The sequence below is a fragment of the Embiotoca jacksoni genome, unplaced genomic scaffold (assembly GCF_022577435.1).
Source record: "Embiotoca jacksoni isolate LCO1_2020_lvr unplaced genomic scaffold, fEmbJac1.0.p SCAF_2, whole genome shotgun sequence".
NCBI classification, from domain to species: Eukaryota; Metazoa; Chordata; class Actinopteri; family Embiotocidae; genus Embiotoca; species Embiotoca jacksoni.
Window position 1 is genome coordinate 10,172,519 of NW_027185340.1, and position 20,517 is coordinate 10,193,035.

At 47.0% G+C, this 20,517-nt stretch overlaps 1 protein-coding gene across 31 annotated transcripts in view; it reads left to right on the forward strand.

The window, feature by feature from the left end:
* Positions 1–20,517, forward strand: part of LOC138201202 (titin-like) — a 156,031-nt gene that overhangs the window by 34,790 nt on the left and 100,724 nt on the right. For 13 of the 31 annotated variants that reach the window (XM_069154451.1, XM_069154460.1, XM_069154467.1 and 10 more), the window contains 40 exons: positions 62–349; positions 461–739; positions 828–1,109; positions 1,955–2,233; positions 2,445–2,723; positions 2,845–3,123; positions 3,216–3,503; positions 3,588–3,866; positions 3,953–4,234; positions 4,318–4,590; positions 4,671–4,949; positions 5,037–5,315; positions 5,401–6,048; positions 6,318–6,599; positions 7,564–7,842; positions 7,923–8,204; positions 8,287–8,565; positions 8,687–8,974; positions 9,084–9,362; positions 9,448–9,729; positions 10,958–11,248; positions 12,035–12,322; positions 13,299–13,415; positions 13,512–13,794; positions 13,891–14,074; positions 14,238–14,318; positions 14,406–14,673; positions 14,963–15,169; positions 15,675–15,752; positions 15,836–15,862; positions 16,023–16,079; positions 16,164–16,208; positions 16,994–17,053; positions 17,277–17,348; positions 17,625–17,690; positions 17,855–17,932; positions 18,597–18,830; positions 19,237–19,326; positions 19,459–19,548; positions 19,771–20,502. In XM_069154451.1, coding sequence (XP_069010552.1) covers positions 62–349; positions 461–739; positions 828–1,109; positions 1,955–2,233; positions 2,445–2,723; positions 2,845–3,123; positions 3,216–3,503; positions 3,588–3,866; positions 3,953–4,234; positions 4,318–4,590; positions 4,671–4,949; positions 5,037–5,315; positions 5,401–6,048; positions 6,318–6,599; positions 7,564–7,842; positions 7,923–8,204; positions 8,287–8,565; positions 8,687–8,974; positions 9,084–9,362; positions 9,448–9,729; positions 10,958–11,248; positions 12,035–12,322; positions 13,299–13,415; positions 13,512–13,794; positions 13,891–14,074; positions 14,238–14,318; positions 14,406–14,673; positions 14,963–15,169; positions 15,675–15,752; positions 15,836–15,862; positions 16,023–16,079; positions 16,164–16,208; positions 16,994–17,053; positions 17,277–17,348; positions 17,625–17,690; positions 17,855–17,932; positions 18,597–18,830; positions 19,237–19,326; positions 19,459–19,548; positions 19,771–20,502 — 9,333 coding nt within the window. The remainder of the gene's footprint in view (positions 1–61; positions 350–460; positions 740–827; positions 1,110–1,954; positions 2,234–2,444; positions 2,724–2,844; positions 3,124–3,215; positions 3,504–3,587; positions 3,867–3,952; positions 4,235–4,317; positions 4,591–4,670; positions 4,950–5,036; positions 5,316–5,400; positions 6,049–6,317; positions 6,600–7,563; positions 7,843–7,922; positions 8,205–8,286; positions 8,566–8,686; positions 8,975–9,083; positions 9,363–9,447; positions 9,730–10,957; positions 11,249–12,034; positions 12,323–13,298; positions 13,416–13,511; positions 13,795–13,890; positions 14,075–14,237; positions 14,319–14,405; positions 14,674–14,962; positions 15,170–15,674; positions 15,753–15,835; positions 15,863–16,022; positions 16,080–16,163; positions 16,209–16,993; positions 17,054–17,276; positions 17,349–17,624; positions 17,691–17,854; positions 17,933–18,596; positions 18,831–19,236; positions 19,327–19,458; positions 19,549–19,770; positions 20,503–20,517) is intronic. The other 18 variants (XM_069154471.1, XM_069154472.1, XM_069154473.1 and 15 more) reach the window with 15 other exon arrangements.

The window sequence follows — 20,517 nt, forward strand, 5'->3', positions numbered from 1 at the left end:
CGGTAGACTGTGAGGAGCGGCCCAAGATGACAGGTGTCTGTTTGGTGTATTTCCTGCGCAGATCGTGTGGTTCCACCATCCTTCACCAAACCTCTAAAGACGACTGATGGGAGCATTGGTACTAATGTCTCCCTGGAGTGCAGAGTTGCCGGATCTCAGCCGATGGTTGTTTCTTGGTACAAAGACGATAAAGAAATCCAGAGCGGTCACAAATATCACCTTGATTTCAATGAGAGTACGGCCGCTGTGATGATAACAGGCCTGAATCAGAGTGATGAAGGCGTTTATACATGTCGGGCCTCGAACGGCGCCGGCGAAACAGAAACCAGCGGCACTCTGTCCGTCAAAGGTCAGACGAGTTAAATTAGATCAAACAGTACTTTGGCTGACTTTGCCGATGATCAGCAGGGTTTCATAGTGTTTGAAAATATCTGCTGTGTTTCCTTCCTCTTAACTCCAGAACCGCCGGTGTTCACGGTGAAACCTGAGTCCCAGGATGCTTCACCGGGATCTAACGTTGTGATAAAATCAGCCTTTACCGGATCGGCGCCGCTAGTCATTAAATGGTTCAGAGAGGAGAAGGAGATTTTCACAGGTGGAAAGTGTTTCATAAAGAAAGAGGCCTCTTCCAGCTCTTTGGAACTTCACGCTGTGAAACCCAGCGACTCCGCTAAGTACACGTGCCAAGTGTCCAACAATGCTGGGAAGGTGGACGGCACCGCGGTCCTCTTCGTGAAAGGTGCCATTTCATTCTCTCCTCAACTAAACTGTTGTCTTCCTTCTCTTAACCTCTTGTTTTTACCTTAATTGTTACTGTTAATTTACAGAAGCACCAACATTTACGATGATGCTCGAGCCGTCACTGCTGCTGAAAACTGGACAAGCTTTGAAGTTGTCCTGTAAAGTGCAGGGCACTCCCGTGATCAGCATCATGTGGTTTAAAAGCGGCTCAGAAGTCGTGTCGGACCGCAGACACAGGATGCTCTTCGACAGTTCGATGGCAACTCTGGAGGTAGAGAACTGCTCTGTGCAGGATAGCGGAGATTATGTGTGTGTGGCGTCCAGTGAGGCCGGCACAGACCGGAGCAGCTGCTCGGTGACTGTGAAAGGTTGGTCCAGTTTCCGGTTCTTCGGAGAATTCAGCCTCTTCCTGTTTTAGCATAAAGTCTGGTCCACATTGTTCTGTAATGTGTTCAGTGCTGCATGTCCAACCAGACCGCCTTCCTGGTCCTTCTTCCATTCATCACACTTTATTATTAAGTTCCTTAAACTGCAATACCACCGAGTGCCACTAGAGGTCGGCTCCAAAAAGCTTCCGGCTCCATAGACTCCCATTCAACTTCTCTCATCAAATACAAAGTGAATAAAATGTCTCCAGCAGTTATCTCGGTGTTGTTAGCTAAAGTCACTCCTTCTTATTAGTTTTCTGGAGGTCAATCTGAAAATAATCCCTCATTCATTAGAAAATAAGCTTCAAAAAGACCTGTTTTTGGGGGCGTGTCTGTTTGATTGACAGGCCTGTGGTGCAGTCAGGTTACAGCTATCGGTGAGCGGGACGTAGTATTGTCAGGTTTCCAATCAGATCGGTCAGATCCACCGATGGCTCCTCCCCCAGCTATTCCCCCAGCTAGTCCAAATATGGTCACTTCCTGCTCCAGACCGCTCCGAACTAGCAAGATGGTGACGGACAGAATCTGAACTGGAGGTTTCATAACGTTCACAAACCAATGATGACATCACTGCTGGCTAATGGTTGTGTTGGATGGATGGATTAACTGCAGTGTGAAGCCTCAATAAAACTACAGTATGAATTTCTGTTTCTGCTGGTGAAAACCAAGAAAAGAGTTTAAAGAGCGAAATGAACTCTGTGGACCAGACTTTCCTCGTCAGACCAGAACTTTCCCTTCAGGCCTCGACTGCCTCAATTTGTAACATCTACTATCTTCCTTTGTAGAGCCTCCAATGTTTGTGAGGCCTTTTGAATCAGCTGAACTTGTGAAGGGATCCGACATGATCCTGGAAGGAACCGTTTCAGGTTCATCTCCATTTGAAATAAGTTGTTTCCTTGATGACAAGCTGATCAGAAACGACAAAAGACATCAAGTGAGCGTTGAAAACGACACGGTCACTCTTCAGATCTCTCACTGTGAGAGCGCCGACGCCGGCACATACCGATGCGCCATTGCAAACGATGTCGGCGAGACTTCTTGTTCTTGCCAGATTTCCCTGAAAGGTTAGTCACAGGTTACCTCGCTGCATGCTTTAAGCCAATATGTTTGGAAAGTCTGCCAGTAATAATAACTTGTATTCTTCTAGTCCTAAGGTGATGCATACTACTGATGTTTTTATTGATAGTCAGATCAGATCAGGCAGATAAAGATGTGCATTGTGGATTACTGTGTTGGACAAACGCTACAGTCTGATTTGTGGTCTTCTCTCACTAGAACCACCATCGTTTGTTTCGAGACTAGCGGACATGTCCTGCATGGTGGGCTCTGAGATCTCTATGAAGTGCATGTTGTCTGGATCTCTTCCCATGACTCTCTCCTGGATCAAAGACGATCACGAGCTCGCTGAAGACGAGCATGTTCAGATGTCCTATGAAACCAAAAGTGCCGTGTTGAACTTGAAAAACGCTCAGTTGTCACACGGCGGGAAGTATGTCTGTGAGGCCCAGAACAAAGCCGGGACGCAGCGCTGCTCCGCAGTGCTTGTAGTTACAGGTTTGTAGGACGTTCGTGCGTCTGATTGTCTTAACTGCTTTTGCTTCCATGTCCAGCTTCAATCTGTCGCATTAACATGTTCTACGAAGCTGATTCGGTCTGAATCGTTTTGTCCTCTCAGAGCCAGCAAGTATTTCAGAACACACAAAGTCCCTGAGTGTAACCCGGGGTGACCCGGCCAGGCTCGAATGCAGGTTCTCAGGCACCAAACCGCTCAAGTCCAGATGGATGAAGGCGGGAAAAGAGCTGACCTCAGGTCGGAGATACAGAGTCCAGACTAGCGACAACGGCTCTGTGCTCCAGATTATTCAGACAGAGGAGAGTGATAGCGGTGAATACATCTTCGAGGTCTCGAACGGTGCTGCCTGCAGCTCCTGTGAAGCTTCAGTTACCGTCTTCGGTCAGTCGATCAGAAGGTTTCATGAGATGTGGTTTCCCGTTTCTGTCCTGCAGCAACCCTAACATTGTTCTGAACTGTGTTGTGTGCAACAGATCAGATTATTAAACCGTCTTTCACGAGAAAACTGAAGCAGACTCAAGGTATCAAAGGGTCGTTTGCTCATCTGGAGGGTCTGGTGTTGGGATCCCTGCCCATAACCACTCAGTGGTACAAAGATGAGAAACAGATCCACACCGATGACAAACACAAATGCACTTTCTTTGAGAATGTAGCTTTCCTGGAAATCTCTGATCTGGACAGTAAAGACGGCGGCAGCTACACCTGCATCGCTACCAACCAGGCAGGAACCGTCCAGTGCTGCGGGGTTTTAGTTGTTAAAGGTCAGTGCTTTGCTTTCGGCACCCACACATTGTACAAGTGGGGGCAGAGTTATAACAGCAGTGTTGGGTCTTGTCCACCAACAGAACCACCTCTGATTCTTGAAAAGCCAGAGTCCATGAATGTGTTGCCTGGATTGAAAGTCCAGTTTAATGTTCTGGTCTGTGGGACGCCACCACTGACCATCAGGTGGTTTAAAGACAAGCGAGAGGTTTTCTCCAGCGCTGACTGCTCTGTGCTCAAAGACAACACCTCTAGCTCACTGCAGCTCTCCTTTGCCAAAACCTCTGACTGTGGAGAGTATGTCTGTGAGATACACAACGATGTGGGCGTCACTTCCTGCCAGGCAAAGCTCTTTGTCAAAGGTCCATATCAGTCTCTCACGTTTATCGGTCGTTGTACTTTGCAGTAATCGCCTCACTTAAGCAACTCCTTCGTGTATTTCTTTCAGAGGCCCCATTTTTCACTGAAAAACCCGAAGACGTGTCGTTAGTAAAACTAGGGGACAGGAAGGTGTTTGATTGCGTGGTGGCCGGCACTCCGGAGATCTCCGTGCATTGGTTCAAAGACGCAGCTGAAATTCACCACGGCGTCAAACACAAGCTGCTGTTCTATAACTCTGTGGCCACCTTAGAGATTTGTCCGGTCAGCGAAGACGACGGCGGGAAGTACTTCTGCGAGGCTCGCAACGAGGCCGGCTCAGAGAGCTGCACCTTTCAGCTCCAAGTGAAAGGTTTGTTCTTCCGTCCGCGTGTCAGTTGAGTTAAAGATGATGTCACCGGTACCAATCAGAGGTGATGTGCTGTGTTATTTCAGAGCCACCTTCGTTTGTGGAGGAGCCGTTGTCTCTTGAAGTAGTTAAAGGTTCCACAGCAGCGTTTGCTTTCAGAGTGGCAGGAAGTTCTCCCTTCCAGGTCACATGGTCCAAAGACAAAAAAACTATCAAATCCAGCCAGAAGGTCATTGTTGACATTGAGAAAGTGGGTTTGAAAATCCTGGACTGTGCCGAAACAGATGTTGGTACTTATAAGTGTATGGTAGCCAATGAGGTTGGACGTTGTGCCGGCTCTGCGGCCTTGTCCCTGAAAGGTTGGTTTGCCTGATGACTTACATTAAACACACAGCACCGCACACTTCCTGCTTTTACAAAAATCTGTTCTTCCTATTAGTCCCTCCAACATTTTTGAAGAAGATAGAAAACGTCTCCGCTGTGCGGGGAGATGTCGCAGTGTTTCGCTGCTTCGTGGAAGGCTCTCCGCTGATCTCTGTAGAGTGGCAGAAAGACGAGAACCGGATCCACGAGGATCTGGAGGTGGAGAGAATGTTTGAGAACCGAGAGGCCACTCTCAGGATTCCTGCCTGTGAGGCAACTCACGGCGGAAAATACACCTGCCGGGCGGTAAACGAGGCCGGACAGGACAAATGCGTTGCCACCCTGGTTGTTCAAGGTATTGCTACTTCTAGGTCAGATCTTCTTCCAGAAGTTGTAGCTGTAACAATAAGAAGTGCTCTCACCTCTTTCCTCGGTGCTGCAGAACCACCTACGATCCCAGAGAGGCCAGAGGTGGTCCGAGCGACCTGTGGGGATCCGGTTAGTCTTGAGTGCAGGGTAGCAGGAACTCCTCGGATGAATGTCAGATGGTTTAAAGATGGTAAAGAGCTCCAGTCCGACAGAAGGCATCGTGTCTGCTGTGAAAACGATGTGAGCCGTCTGAGCATCCCGTCGTGCCGGCTGGAGGACGGCGGAGAGTACCTGTTTAAAGTGAACAACTCTCTTGGGACTTGCAGCTGTAAAGTCATTCTGGTTGTTTTAGGTTTGTAAAATACAAACACATATTTTAACATGTAGAAATGGATGTTTGTTTGACTCTGATTATCTTTTGATATTCTTTTAAACAGAGGAGGTGATTCCTCCCTCGTTCACGAGGACATTAACAAACATTCAAGCAGTTATGGGTTCAGTGGTTACCATGGAGTGCAAAGTAGCCGGCTCTCTTCCTCTGTCGGTTGAATGGAGGAAAGGGAAACAAAACCTCCCAGAGAGCTCTAGATATAAGCTGGTGCACACTGAAAACAGGTTCTCTCTGGAGTTCGAGCTGACTGAAAGCACTCATACGGGAGAGTACTCCTGCAGAGCTACCAACCGCGCAGGCAGCTGTGTGTGCAGCGGGGTTGTCACAGCTAAAGGTCAGCATTCAGACTTTGTTAAAGTTTGGACCGCCGGCCGGTCGGTCATGCACCGTAATCATTTCTCTGTGTGGGTTTTAGTGCCACCAACATTCGTAGCCGAGCTCGAGGCTCAGGCCGTTACTCCAAAGTCCGCCGTACTCTTCAGAAGTGGCTTCGAAGGGACTCCTCCGTTAACTGTGAAATGGCTCAAGGATGACATCGAACTCGTCTCTGGGCCGTCGTGCACAATTAGACTGGAGAAATATTCCTCCTCTGTCGAGCTGCTCTCAGTGGAGACTCTGCATGGTGGGATTTATTCTTGCCGAGTTAGCAACGACGCCGGCGCAGCGATCAGTGCAGCAGAGCTGTCGGTGAAAGGTTGGACGCTTCTCTTTTTTGTCCACCACCATCACCTCTCCATTAACTCCATCTTTTTTTTACCTCCCTTGTCACAGCTCCTCTTTCATCATCTCCATTTTCCTCGTCTGACCACCTCACCACTTATTTTCTTTCCAGGAATATCTGTGTTGTCTTTAGACACCTACCATGACATCCAGTCACCCGTCCGCATCCTCCATCCGTCACAGTGGTGCTCCAGTGTTTCCTCATGCTGGTGATAGTAACCTGATCTTTTTTTGACTTTGCAGAGCCTCCTCAGTTTGTCGTGAAACTGCCTCCCTCCACTTTTGTGAAGCAGTGCAAGGGACACCGTTTTGAATGCAAGGCCACCAGCGCTGGCTCCCTGAACATGTGCTGGTACAAAAACGAGCAAAAGATAAGCGACGAAGACAACTATAAAACAATGTTCGTTGACTCGACTGCATACCTCCAGCTGCGCACCACAAGGTTTGAGGATAACGGCGTCTACACGTGTGAGGTTCACAACGATGCTGGCAGTGCGAGCTGCAGCACCATTCTCACAGTTCAAGGTCAGCTATCGGACGGACATTGTGGCTACACGGAGCTGTTTTGTGGATTGTGTCCCCTCTGAATTTGTACAGCATGAAAGAGAAGGAATGGAACCTACATCCTGTCTAAGGCTGTGTTCAGACTGCAGGCAAATTGGATTTTATTCTCCAATCAGACCTTTAGGACAGACAGCACTGCTATTTGCAAGCAAATAGATCGGAATTGGTCCACCCACAAATCACCAACTTATCTGCATGGGTTGCCGTGGTAACGATGTACGTGCAGCTACGCTAGTGACACGACATCCTAATGGAAGTGGCAGCGGACAGTTTATTTCGGTTTCTTTCCGTTGACTGTTGTCGTCGTCTTCCTCCACAGCGCCAAAATCGACACTTCCTGTTAGCACTCTGCTGGTGGTAGCATCGATTCTGTCACTCTGTCGCTCTGAAAATGACATCGTCACTGCATGAGCTGGCGAAGCGTCCAGACTTAGACCCACCGGAAGAAATCTGTTCAGAATCGCATTTAAAATCTCCAAATGTGGTTTGGATCTGGATTGTTGTCCAGACCTAGAAAAATCAATCTGGAAATGACAGAAATCAAATTTTGGGCTGGCAGCCTGAACACAGCCTAAAAACTTCAGCATGGAATCCACTTCCTGTTTCAGCCCCCCAATCAGACGTCTGTCCTCCAGCGTGTCAGATAGCATAAGTGGTTCCTCTTTTTTCCAACATGTTTTTCCCACTTTTGATGGAATGAGCTGCAGTCTCCCCCCTCTCCTCCCTTTCCTTGTTGAACGACGTTCCTATCATAGCATTAACAGAATAATGTAATGATCGGCGTCTGGATGGACACCCCGAGCATGGACTGAACCTCAGCATGACCCCCAACAAGATCTCCCGTCCAGTGGGATTACTGCCTGCCCTGGAGACTTGCTTGTCCAAAAATGTTTCTTCTGTTAATACATCTCAATATATTTTCCAGAGTCCCCGTCCTTTACTAAAACTCCCAGCCCAGTGGAGGGCATTAAAGGGAAAGAGGCCAGTCTGCACTGTGAGATGTATGGCACGCCACCTTTCCAGATTAACTGGTACAAAGATAAAAGGCCACTGAAGGAGAGCAGGAAGTACAAGATGGTCAGTCAGGGCAGCTCTGCGACGCTCCACGTCATGAGACTGGATCAGGATGACACAGGTCTCTATGAGTGCAGGGTGTCCAACAATGTAGGGACCGAATTCTGCTGCACGACCATGACCCTCAAAGGTTAGTACACAATCAGTGGCCGTTTCCTCAAAGCTTAGTGCACACCGTTGCTCACCTGTGACCTTTCCATCACTGTTCAGAACCACCAGCTTTCGTAAAGAAACTGGTGGACCAGTCGGTGAGGGGCGGCGAGCGGCTGACCCTCACAGCAACAGTGAGGGGCTCCGAGCCTTTGACCGTGTCCTGGATCCAGGACAAAGACCACGTCCTCAGGGATGGCGACAACAGGAAGATCACCTTTGAAAACAATGTGGTCACTCTTGTCGTGCCCAAAGCAGACTCGACCGCAGCCGGTAGATACGCCTGTCAGCTCAGAGGCGACTCGGGAGTCGTCGAGTCCGTCTCCCAAGTGACTGTTTTAGGTTTGTAGAACTCCCAGACTTGTATTATTATCACTGCCGGTGAGGATTCGTTTAGCTTAATATCTCCCTTCCTGATTTCTAGAACCGGCTGCTATCGTGGACAGCCCAGAGTCCTTGAACGTGAAGTCAGGAGAAAACTTAGCTCTGGAAGTTACAGTCTCTGGCTCACCAGAGCTGAAAACTAAGTGGTTCAAGGACAACAAAGAGCTCTCTGCTGGGGCCAAGTATCAGATGACCTTCACGAAGAAGGTCGCCGTCCTGAAGATTCAGTCTGCTGACAAAGCAGATGCTGGAGAGTACAAACTAGAGGTTACCAACCACGTTGGCGCCGCCTCTTGCAAAACTAAGCTCTCGGTCTCAGGTTGGTGTTCATCACACCAATGCCCTTTCCTCAACTTTCTTATCCTCTCGTGAAATTGTTATCCTTTTAATTAGTAGTTGGCTCAGAGACTCCTCATAACGTGCTTTCTTTTTTACACTAGATAAGTTGATTCCACCGAGTTTCATAAGGAAGCTGAGAGACACCCACCTTGTCGTGGGTAAGCCTGGAGAAATGGAGTGTAAGGTAACTGGCTCTGCCCCTTTAATGACCTCCTGGTTCCACAATGGCCAGGAGATCAAGAGCGGGCCGGACTACGACATCAGCTGCACCGATAGCAACTGCAGACTGAGAGTTCCCAGTATCAGGATGTCAGGTTCTGGCAAATACACGTGTAAAGCCGTGAACGTTGCAGGCGCCTGCGAAACGAGCGCTTCCATGAGTGTGACAGGTCAGTCAGTGTGAAGCAAGTCAAGATCAGAACATTAGCCGTGACGTAACGGGTCGTTACAGAGAGTTAAAGTTTATCTTCCAACACGTCTTCTTTTATTTAAACCTAGAACCTCCGTCGTTCGTAGAAGCCCCCGAAGCCAAAGAAACGCTGCCCGGCAAAAACGTGTCCTTCACGGCTAAAGTGAAAGGCAGCGCCCCCCTGAAAGTGAAATGGTTCAGGGGGCCCAAAGAGATGCTGCACGGACGAGGCTGCGACATCTCTCTGAAGGGCGACGTCGCCATTTTGGTGCTGAGCCGAGTGGAAAAGTCTCACGCAGGAGAGTACACCTGCCAGATCATTAACGAGGCAGGGAAGGAAAGCTGCCCAGTTTATCTGTCTGTAAAAGGTTTGTTAGCGTCACAGATATCTTTTTTTTAACCGTCCTCTGAAAGTGAGTTTTCCCTAACTGACGATGGAATTGCTTCTCTCAGAACCGGTCCACTTTGTGAAGAAGCTGAGGGACGTTTCCTCTGAGAAGGGGAAGCCTCTGAAGCTCGAGGTCACGTTCGCCGGGACGCCCAGCGTCAACGTGACCTGGAAGAAGGACGGTAAACTCATCTGGGCCTCGTATCAGTACAACGTGATCACCACGGACACCTCCAGCATTCTGGAGGTTCTTAACTCGGACAGGATGGAGGCGGCCGGTAGATACTCTTGCGAAGTAGACAATGGAGTTGGAAGTGACAGATGCGAAGCTCAAGTGTCAATGCTAGGTAAAGCTATCAACGTGTGCATGCAAGTGTGCTCAGTTCAATCCATCATCATTCATTCATTCCTTCATAAGTTCATCCACAACTCAACATCTACATTCATACTAAACCCTCATCATCTTTCGCTTTAGAGCGACCGTACTTTGTCGACCAGATGGAGCCGGTGGCGGTAATGCTGGGTGAGGCGGTTACCCTGAAATGCTATGTAGCAGGAACTCCCAATATCTCTGTAGCTTGGTTTAAAGCTGACGGGAATTTGCGCAAGTCCAACACTTGTTCAATGGATTTCGCAAACGGTGTAGCCACGTTGAAACTGACCAAAACCACAAAGTTCGATCAGTCCGAATACGTCTGCAAGGCCGAGAACCGGGTTGGTTCGGCCACCGCCTGCTGTAACGTGATGGTGAAAGGTGATGTTCGATTTCGATACTTCCTCTCTACGTCAGTGAAGCCTGCTGTGATTGTGAATCCAGTTTTTAAGATGAGAATGTAGAGGAGGTCCTAAAGGTTCCCTCCCATCATAGCTTTCTCTTCATAGTTCTCCTTGTTTTTCATCCGTTTCATCTATAGTAACAGAATTCACATTGACGTATTGCATGGCAACATAACAATGAACACATCTCTAAACGTCAAAACCACCGACTCCACCTGCGTCTTGGACGTCCTCAACAGCGACAGGCCCGAGGCAGCTGGAATGTACACTTGTGAAATCGCCAATGCTGAAGGAACAGACAGCTGTCACGCTCATGTTAAAATAGGTAACACACTAACCGACACATGTCCATCCACTGGTCTAATCCCAGCATGTGGTTCCAGTGACTGACGATATCGTCCAAAGCAGTCGACTTCATTGGTTCTGCGGTTGTCGGTAACAAGGAGAAAGTTAATGGTGTAAACAGTCCTGGATTATATTGTGGATGTGTTAAAGATTGGCTGGTCCTCTGGTTGGAGGCTCATAAGGTACTCGAGGTGTCTGAGATCACGTCCTCTATGTTGGTGAGGGTCAGATAAACAGAACTGAACGAGAAGCAGGAAGTGTTTGTTCTCAGGGTGAATATTCTGTATTTGTTTGCTTCTGTGTTGCAGGTTGTTTTTATGTTTGCTCATGTTGCCGCTGCTCCATTACCGCTGTGGTGAAGGCCCAGTGGCCTGCTGAAGGACACTTGCATTTCCAATAATTTCTGGTGTCACAACAAGGTCTGATTTGGGTTTTTTTCTGCCCCACTAACAGAAAGCAAAGTGCCTCCAAACTTCACCAAGAGGCCCTCGGAGTCCATGACGGACTCGGTAGGTAAGACGGTGAAGATGGAGGGCCGGGTGTCAGGCTCCCAGCCTCTGACCATCACCTGGTACAAGGACAACAACGAGATCTACGCCTCTGGCAAATATGACGTCAGCTTCCAGAACAACATGGTTGCGCTGTGCGTCAGAGACTCCACCCCCTCTGACAGCGGTGTGTACACCTGCGAGGCCTCCAACGAAGCTGGCAAAGCTTCATGTCGGGTTTCTCTCACCGTCTCAGGTAGGAGTGCGTCCGTTCATCTGCAGTATTTCACCGACTAAACAGCTTCACAGCAAGATGTGCAGAATCAGCCAATCAAACGCTCAGCAACACCTTCTCACCAACAGGTGGTGCTAGAAGCTTGGTGATGTAGTTATTACCTGTGTAGTCAGCTGGAGAGTTACTGTGGCAGACAAGCTAAATGCTACCTTTCTAGCTAGCTGATAACAGGTGATCGGGAGGATGAGTGCAGCAAAGATCAACTTGGAAAAACTAGTCGACAAACCGGATGAAATTTACTGACTTTTCTTCCAAATTGTTAAATAGTTTTTTCACAACAAGCTGCCAATAACCAGCAACAGTAGTCTGCCAAGATAGCTGCCATTTAGCTAACTACGTTAGGACGTTAGTTAGCTTGGTCGTTGTATGTATATCTGTATCACAGAGAAGGACGTTTGGAAGAAACCATTTAAGACTGTGCTGGTTTTAGAGGTTTCCCAGCAGTCGAGGGCTCCTGTAGACAGATGAGGGGCTTTAACTGCTGTCAAACTAACTGAAGGTAAAACAGAAGCAAACTTTGAGTCTGAGAAGAGAAACTGTACATATAGGAATCTGTGTTTTTTCTGTTTTTAATGGTTTGGTCCATCTCCAGTTCAGGTGATCAGATACAAAGACTCGTTAATCCTGTTTTTTCCTTTAAAAAATTAGGATAAATTCTGCGGAAGAGGCTCCAACGTCCTGTTCACCGTGTTGCTGTTTGAAAAGCGAGTATCTAAAGTTGTTACCTCTTCACTGCTTCTTCCTCAGATACCGGGCAGGCTCCTAAATTTGACGTCATGCTGGAGCCGGCAACGGTGAGCGAGGGCGAGAAGCTGAGCCTTAAATGCCACATCAAGGGCTCTACTCCTCTGACTGTCCAGTGGATGAAGGACAGGAGGGAGCTGAAGTCCAGCGGAAACACCAGAATTACGTTTGTTGGCGGGACGGCCTGCCTGGAGGTCAGCCAGACGTCGAAGAGCGACGCTGGGGATTACCTCTGCAAGGCCAGCAACGCTACCGGCAGCGACTTCTGCAAGTCCAGAGTCACAGTGAAAGGTAATCCGTCAGTTTGCGGGACTTTTTATCTCCTATTTTCGAGTAGTGATCAAACAGTTCAGAGACTGTTCCTCTTACGTACGAACGAAGCGCATCTCAGCGATGCACATAGAGCAGCAGGAGGACTTTCATGAGGAAGTGTTTAGAGTGTCGTCTCTTCATCAACATCATCACTGAGTTCCACACGTTAACATGACTGCTGCTACGTGAACATTAGTGACATAACCTGAAACTGGAGCAGAGAAGCAGCAGATTTTGAGTTAAACTGTGTAAACGGTCAACAGAGACCCTTGAAATGTTCAGAAAGTCTACGGCAATGAAGCGATGAGCTGGGTGATGTGTTCTGATGACATCACGTTTCAAGAGGGGCAGAGCTTCACTGTCCAAGACCGGAGAAGTCAGACTGTCACCACCGAGTTCTACTGGGACCTTCTGAGGGGAACATTCACTGTGAACCACCTGAACTGTGTCGCCATGGCAACAGGCTTCTCCAACAGGTCAACACAAGCGACATGTTGAAGATTTTGTTCACCAAAACTTGAAAGGAACAAGGCTGAAAACCAATGTTGGATGGTCGTGATCTTCAGGCCTTCAACAGTCATGATTCTGTGGTGGAAATCACTGTGTGGGCTCAGGAACGCTTGGCTGTAAGTGGCTATGTTGAAGATTTTATTTCCCCAAAATCTGATGTTTCTCTGCTCCAGTTTCAGGTTTCCATGATGACATCACCAATGTTCACGTAGCAGCAATCACGTTAACGTGTGGAACTCAGTGATGATGTTGATCAATAACTCTGAATACTTACTCATGAAGGTGTGCTGCGTTCAACAGGAACTCAGCACAGTGATGAAGCCTTTTTTATGTGGCTGTAATATTCGACTGTACCTCCTGGTTGAGGAATAATCTCACAGAGGAAACAGAGGACCAGAAGCAGGTTTGAAGCACCAAAAAACTCACCTCCATGATATCTTTGCAGACAAAGGAGCGAAGGCCGCCCCCACCGAGGCCGCCGCCCCGGCTGCAGCTGTCCCGGTCAAAAGGCTCGACAACCTGTTCTTCATTGACGAACCCCAAAGCGTTTCTGTCACAGAGAGTGAGTAGACCTCAGGACACCCGGCTGCTCCTCCTCTGGACATTAATAGGTTTCATGTGGAGATATGTGTTTGCTTTATTTTATTTCTTTCTGCAGAGGGAACCGCCACCTTCATCGCTAAGATCGGCGGCGACCCCATCCCCAGCGTGAAGTGGATGAAGGGGAAGTGGAGGCAGATCACGCCCGGCGGCCGAATCTCTGTCGAGCACAAGGGCCAGGACACCAAACTGGAGATCAGAGAGGTGACCAAGTCGGACTCGGGCCAATACAGGTGCGTCGCCACCAGCAAGCACGGAGAGATCGAGTGTAGCGCCGACATGGAGGTCACCAAAAAGGAGGAAAAAGAAGGACTTGAAGACATAAGGACGAGGCTGAAGAAGTAAGGACATCTGAATGTCTTTTATTTGTCGAAGGTCCAAAGGAAACAATCTCTGCATGTTGACAAGATGTCTGATTATGATTCTGTATTTGTCAGGACGCCTTCTAAGCAGAAGAGTCCAAAGAAAGAGGGAGACTTTAATATCGTGGAGTTGCTCAGAGGTCACGACCCCAAAGACTACGAGAGGATCCTAACTGAACATGGAATCCACGACTACCGGGCCATCCTCCAGGCCATCGAGTTCTTGAAGAAGGAGAAGGAGATGGAGACCGGCAGACCGGTAAGAGGGCCGTCTGTGGAGGTTTGTAGATACGAGAGGACACTTACTGTCCGGGTTTCTGATGTAGTTTATGAGCCGTATGAGGTAAACGTGATCCCACCACCTGGTGGACCAACGCAGCTTCAGACTGAGAGGCATCTAACATCCGTCTGTCCTGTTGCAGGAGGTGGAGCACGGCGGTCAGGTCGAAGAGGAGGACATGGCCCGATTCATGCAGCAGCTGGAGGGCCGTGCCGGCACCGAGGTAAACGCCCACCTTCTTTACAGAACCAAGCTCCCCCTGGTGGCCCGATTCATCATGAAACGTTAAAACGGAGCTTTGGTTCCTTAGCCCGTCTCGGTGGTAGAGGACATCAGCGACCAGACAACCCCCGAGAACCAGAGCGCCACCTTCGAGTGCCAGATCCGCATCAACTACCCGGAGATCAGCCTCACCTGGTACAAGGGCACCCAGAAACTAGACAACGGCGACAAGTACGACATCGGCAGCGTGGGCGACCGCCACCATCTGAAGATCAAGAGCTGCCAGAGCCAAGATCAGGGCAACTACCGTGTGGTGTGCGGCCCCCACATCTCCAATGCCAAACTCACCGTCTCAGGTAAGAGAGCGTTCGAACTTCCTGTCCATCAGCCGGACCGCTGTGTGTGTGACAGGTGAGCGGTACGACTCCAACTCACCTCCGACTGACCTCTTGGAACCGGCTGGTTCTCGTCATGCTTTTATTTTGGTGTTTTGTGGATGTCTGTTTCCTGTTTTTGTTCTGTGTTTCTTTTATATAGTCAGAGCTGCAAAAAGCTCCTCAGAGGTTTTAACACATGGTTATTAACGTCAGCAGTTATAAACTGATGTTGTGAGATCAGACGTTAACTCTGACTGTCTGGTTTTAGACCAGATTCAGTTCACTAAACGTATCCGAAGCATCGAGGTCAGCGAACGCAACGCCGCCACCTTCGAGTGCGAGTTGTCCTTCGACGACGCCACCGTCACGTGGTACAAAGACTCATGGGAGCTTAGAGAAAGCCCAAAGTATGACTTCAGGACGGAGGGCCGCCGGCACTTTATGACGATCCGCAACGTAACTGCAGAGGACGAAGGTTTGTTCAACAATGAACTGAACTTCTGACTCATTTAGACACAAAAACAACAGCGAAATAGTGAAGCGAAAAGAGGACGAACCTGTTGATCTGATTAAATTTCAGTTGTGTTGCCTTGAAAGAAAAAACATCAACTCTGAGTAAAGACGCGGTCACAGCAGAAGGTTGAATAGGTTCAGGAACATTTCTCACATTCAAATGAACTCGAGACGTCAACCAACGACAGAACTTCTTGTTACTTCTTGTTACTTCCTGTTACTTCCTGTCATCTTCCTGTTACTATCTGAGCAAACAAGCTTCTTCCATCTTAATTCCTTCTTTATTAAATTAAAAACAAAACATTGCAGCAGCTAATGAACACATTAGCTAACAGCGAGGCCAGATTCGTCACCGCGTCGCCAAACCTCCAGACTGGTGCGCGTCCCTCTGCGGTGTGACCGAGCCTTTACCGTCACGTATTCTAGCAAACTGAACTAAACAACATGACGATGTGTCGCCCCGTCAGGCGTTTACTCCGTGATCGCTCGCCTGGATCCGATGGGAGAAGCTCGAAGCACGGCCGAGCTTCACCTCTCCGGCAAAGGTCGGTACGACTCCTGTACAATGTGTCAGACCGAGTTCATGGCTGCCATCACCGTTGTAACACTTAAACTTGTCCTTTCACAGAGGTTGGGTTAGCAGGGGTTCCTCAGGGTGAGTACTTCAGTCAAAGTCACCAGATTCAGTCAAACATTCACAAATAAAACTGCAAGTTATTATAATTTCAGTGAGGAAATGTGAAGTTTTACTGTCAGAACACATTTTAAGAAGTTGATTTCACCGTGAGCTGAAGTGTTTGTGGTGAAACCTTTAGACGTCCCAGACTCGGCGGTCCACATTCCTGAAGCAGCATCGATGCTCGTGTGCACAGGTGAGTCTGGGACCGAATATCACCTCAATAATCTTCGTCGCTCCGCTCGGCTGCCGTCGCTCACCGTCTGTTTTCCACCCAAAGATTCGACCGAGTTTTATCACTACGACGAGCGAACAGAAGTAAAAGGTACAATGACGATTCAACTCTCAAACAACTAACCGACGTTCTGCGTTTCAACCATTAAAATTCAAACCATTTTTATTTTGAAATGTAACGTCATCATTTTTTAACTCTCATCCTCCATAACTGTGTGACTTCAGTGGAAATTAATTCAATCATCATCTCACCAAATAACTTCAAATCCCACCTCAACGTGTTAAATCTGAAATATTTAAACATATTTAAAGCAGTTAAACAGGAGTAGCTGCACAGAAGAGGATTATCACAATCAACTCAAAGTTTGAGATGAATCCCAATTTAACAGGATAAAAATCAGCCTCATAATTAAATTCAACTTCAGGATCAAATTCTGACTTTCATCTGATAATTCACAGAAACTATCTAGAATTGTAAACATTTTACAGAATATTCCTGCATTAAAATCTAATTATGATATCAAAGTTTTTATTGAAAAGTTATATTTTTCAAGATTGAAATTATAAATTTGTCTTTTAAAGTTAGAAATTTGATCACTTCATTCCCAAATTTAACTTTTTTTTAATCTCTATTTTTACCTAATTTGTTAAATTTTGTTATTGTTTTTTTTTATTTTTTTATTTAATTTTCGACGTCAAACTCTGAGATTAAAGTCTGAATTCAGGTTTGTGGGGTCAGAAACACATTTATAGTTTTAAATGACAGATTGGGTTTGAATTTCACCGATTGTTTGTCGCGATCCTCATCTGCTCAGCTGGAAACTCTTCGGTTTCTGATGTCTAACAGCTGATTATTCTTTTAATAATCTTCCGTAGCTTTTCAAAGAGTGACTGTTCAAGAAGAAATGCTCTCAGTTCGGTCCTCGTCCGTCTCAGGTATCAACAACTTATGGATTCATTAATTCTTTTAATAATAATCGTCTGTCTGAGTGTGAAACCTGTTTTTGTCCTTTGTGTCTCTTCCTGCGCTTGTCTCCATCGTCTTCGTGTGTCTTCACGTCTGTAATTCTTCAGTAACAAACTTTGGACGCATGCAGACGAGCTGCAGTCCTTCACATCGCACTCAGGGCTTCTTTCTAAGTTCCCTTTTCTCCTCCAGCAGAAGAGAGAAAGCGCGTCGAGGAGGTTGTTGAGCGGTCGCAGGTGGAGGTGCGCGGAGACGTCCCAGCAGGTACGCCTGCTGCTCATTCAGCTCCTGGCTGCTCACACAGCTTGTTGCTAAAACTTAACGATGTCGGCCTCAATGTCCGACGCTTCCACTGCTGCTTCTAGAAACTGCTTCCTCTCCCTGCATGTTGTTGTGGTAGATCTTCTCTGTGTCTCGCCCGTCTTTCATATCTCTTGTGTCTCGTCCTCTGCTCTGATTAACTCACTGCAGCCGTCTGTAGAGTAGAGAGTCCAGTTTGGCCGACGTGGTTTTAACGTTGAACTTTCTTGATCTTTCAAGTTGCTGAGGTTTACAGGAGAGCAGAGGAGAAACCCTCCGAGCCGCCGGCTCCGCCTCCAGCCACAGGTATCTGCGCATACCTGCTCTTACTGCTGCTCACTCACGTTCCTGCCGTCTGCTTATTGCTGCTTTTTAGTCCTTTTCTTCACATTATTTTATCCGATCTTTCTTTGTGTCTGTTTCTCTTAAACATCTAATGATAAACTGAACTTCATGATGATATTTTAAAGTATCTGAAGCCAAGAAGCCGCAGCCTGAAGTCTCCGTCGCCGCTCCGGCTCGGCAGGAACAACCTCCAGCTCCAGAAGGTAAAGTATTTATTTCAAAATGTCTTGTTTTACATGTTTGTGAGTCTTTTATCGGCTCACGTTCTCCGTTCTTTCAGATGAAAATCATCACTTCAATCTTCTCCAAAGAGCCTTTCAGTGAAAATAATTTTTAGATTTGTTTATTTACCATCTGAGATTCTTAATTCTTTACATATAAAATGCAGAAACAATGCAACTTATATTATTATTATATGATTATATAGAAACTAAACATCGGTCCAGAACTGGAGACGTTCAAATAAAATCCATTTACATTTAAAGCTTCAGAATTAAATTTAATCTTGTTATAATTTTTTGGGATCCAAACCTTAATATCTGCACAGATTTAAAATCTATTGCAATAATAATGTCAATATTTACACATACTGAACATGTTATTTAAAATGCAACTAATTCTTCAACATTACACGGAAAATTCACAAATTCCAGCAGGATGGTCACGACATCCCATAATGTAAATATCAAACCAAACAGTCTCTTCAGTGTCTCAGTGTTCTTACAATGCGTGAGGAGCATTGTGTTCTTCTGTCCGTCCATCTGTGTCGTGTCTTTTAAACTCTTAAAGCGGTGTGTTCTCTGTGTTCTCCGTGTTCTCCATGTTCTTCGTGTGAAGTGACCTTAATATTCTCTGTTGACCTTGAAGAACCGTTGGTTCACACCAAACCTGAAGCAGAACCAGAGATAGTTCCCCGAAAGGTCTCTCCTGAAGCTTTTCAAGTTGAGCCAACAACCGAACCGAGAGTGGTTCGTCCAGAGCCCAAGGAGTCGCCTCAGAGACCGGCGGTACCAGAGCCCAAAGCGGCCACACTTAAGCCTGAACCTGAAGCACCAACAGTCGAACCGCCAAAGAAAACGGTGGGAGCTCCTAAAGCGAGAGGTAAAGTAGTGACTCGAAGGTCCAGTGTTCCCGTCCATCCTGCTGTTCTGACTGTCTTGTGTAACTCTTTAACACGTTAACCTACATTTAACAGCGTCAAACGTCTCACATGGGTCACTGAGTTTTATATAATCTCTTTACAAACTAAGAAACTAATTTCATAGATTTAGTCTATGAAGATTTTGTTCTAGAAAAACTTTACGATAGATCCATTAAAGTAAAAATGATCGTCCCCCATCTTTAAACTCTTCACTGTGTGTTGTCATGTGATTAGCTGTCTGTGTTTCATGTTCTCTGATTACGTCTGTACGTCCTGAGCACTCGATAGAGTGGACTGTAACGTTGAAGCCTTTAACGCTGCCAATCGGTGACTGAACACATGCTCTGTGTAAAATGTTCTTTAAAGCACCAGAATTGCCAAAGACAGACGATCCTGTAGTTCAACCGGCTGCAGCCATGGTTACTTCATCAGCACCCGAACGCCCTCCAGTTAAAGGTACTGCTTGTTGACCTCTGAACCTGCAGTCGTGCTGCTTCTTTAAATTCACTCGTTAAGAGTGTGATCTTTGATTTCATGTTAGCCTTGCTTGTTCTCTGTGGGTTAAACAATACTTCATGTTGTCTTAAGTGCAAGATGCACCGATATCAGAGACGCCTGCGGTCCAGCCGCCTGCACCTAAAGTTCCTCCACCCAAAGCTGCAGCTGGTCCAACTGAAGGTACTGGAAAGGTCACCTTAAAGGTCGCAATGTTCTGCTTTAAGTTTGTGTTGTTTCATGTTTGAAATGTCTTAAATTTTTATCATCGTTTGCCTTTGAACTGCTCTTAGCTTTCACATAGAAAGTAGTCTTCTATGAACATCTTTGCACATGTTCAGCACTCGCTAGAGTGTGACCAGCAGTTTTTAAGATAATGATCTTTTAAATTAATGTTCTTCTAAGTTGTCTCAGAACCAAAGACGCCTGAACCACCAAGAAAACCGCATCCGTTGGCTGGTAAACATGAACCAGAAGCACCTAGGTCCGTCCCTGCAAAAGAACCAGAAGAACCAAAGCTTCCAGAAAAACCGAAGAAGGTTCTTCAAGAAACAAAAAGGACTGCTGAGGTGCCGAAGAACATTCCAGAGGTGGTGGAAGAACCAAAGAAGGTTCCACAAGTACCAACAAAGGTGGTGGAAGAATCGAAGAAGATTCCACAAGTACCAACAAAGGTGGTGGAAGAACTGAAGACGGTTCCACAAGTACCAACAAAAGTGGTGGAAGAACCGAAAAAGGTTCCACAAGTACCAACAAAGATGGTGGAAGAACCGAAAAAGGTCCCACAAGTACCAACAAAAGCGGTGGAAGAACCGAAAAAGGTTCCACAAGTACCAACAAAAGTGGTGGAAGAACCGAAAAAGGTTCCACAAGTACCAACAAAGGTGGTGGAAGAACCAAAGAAGGTTCCACAAGTACCATCAAAGGTGGTGGAAGAACCAAAGAAGGTTCCACAAGTACCAAGAAAGGTGGTGGAAGAACCAAAGAAGGTTCCAGTAGTTCCAGAACCAGAGAAACGTCCAGAAGCTCCAAAATTCGTAACAGAGGACGCAGCGCCACACCGCAGCGAACCAACAGCACCACAAGATGTAGAACCACCAAAAGAACTTCTTCAGGCTAAACAAACACAGCAACAAGGTAGATATGTCTACA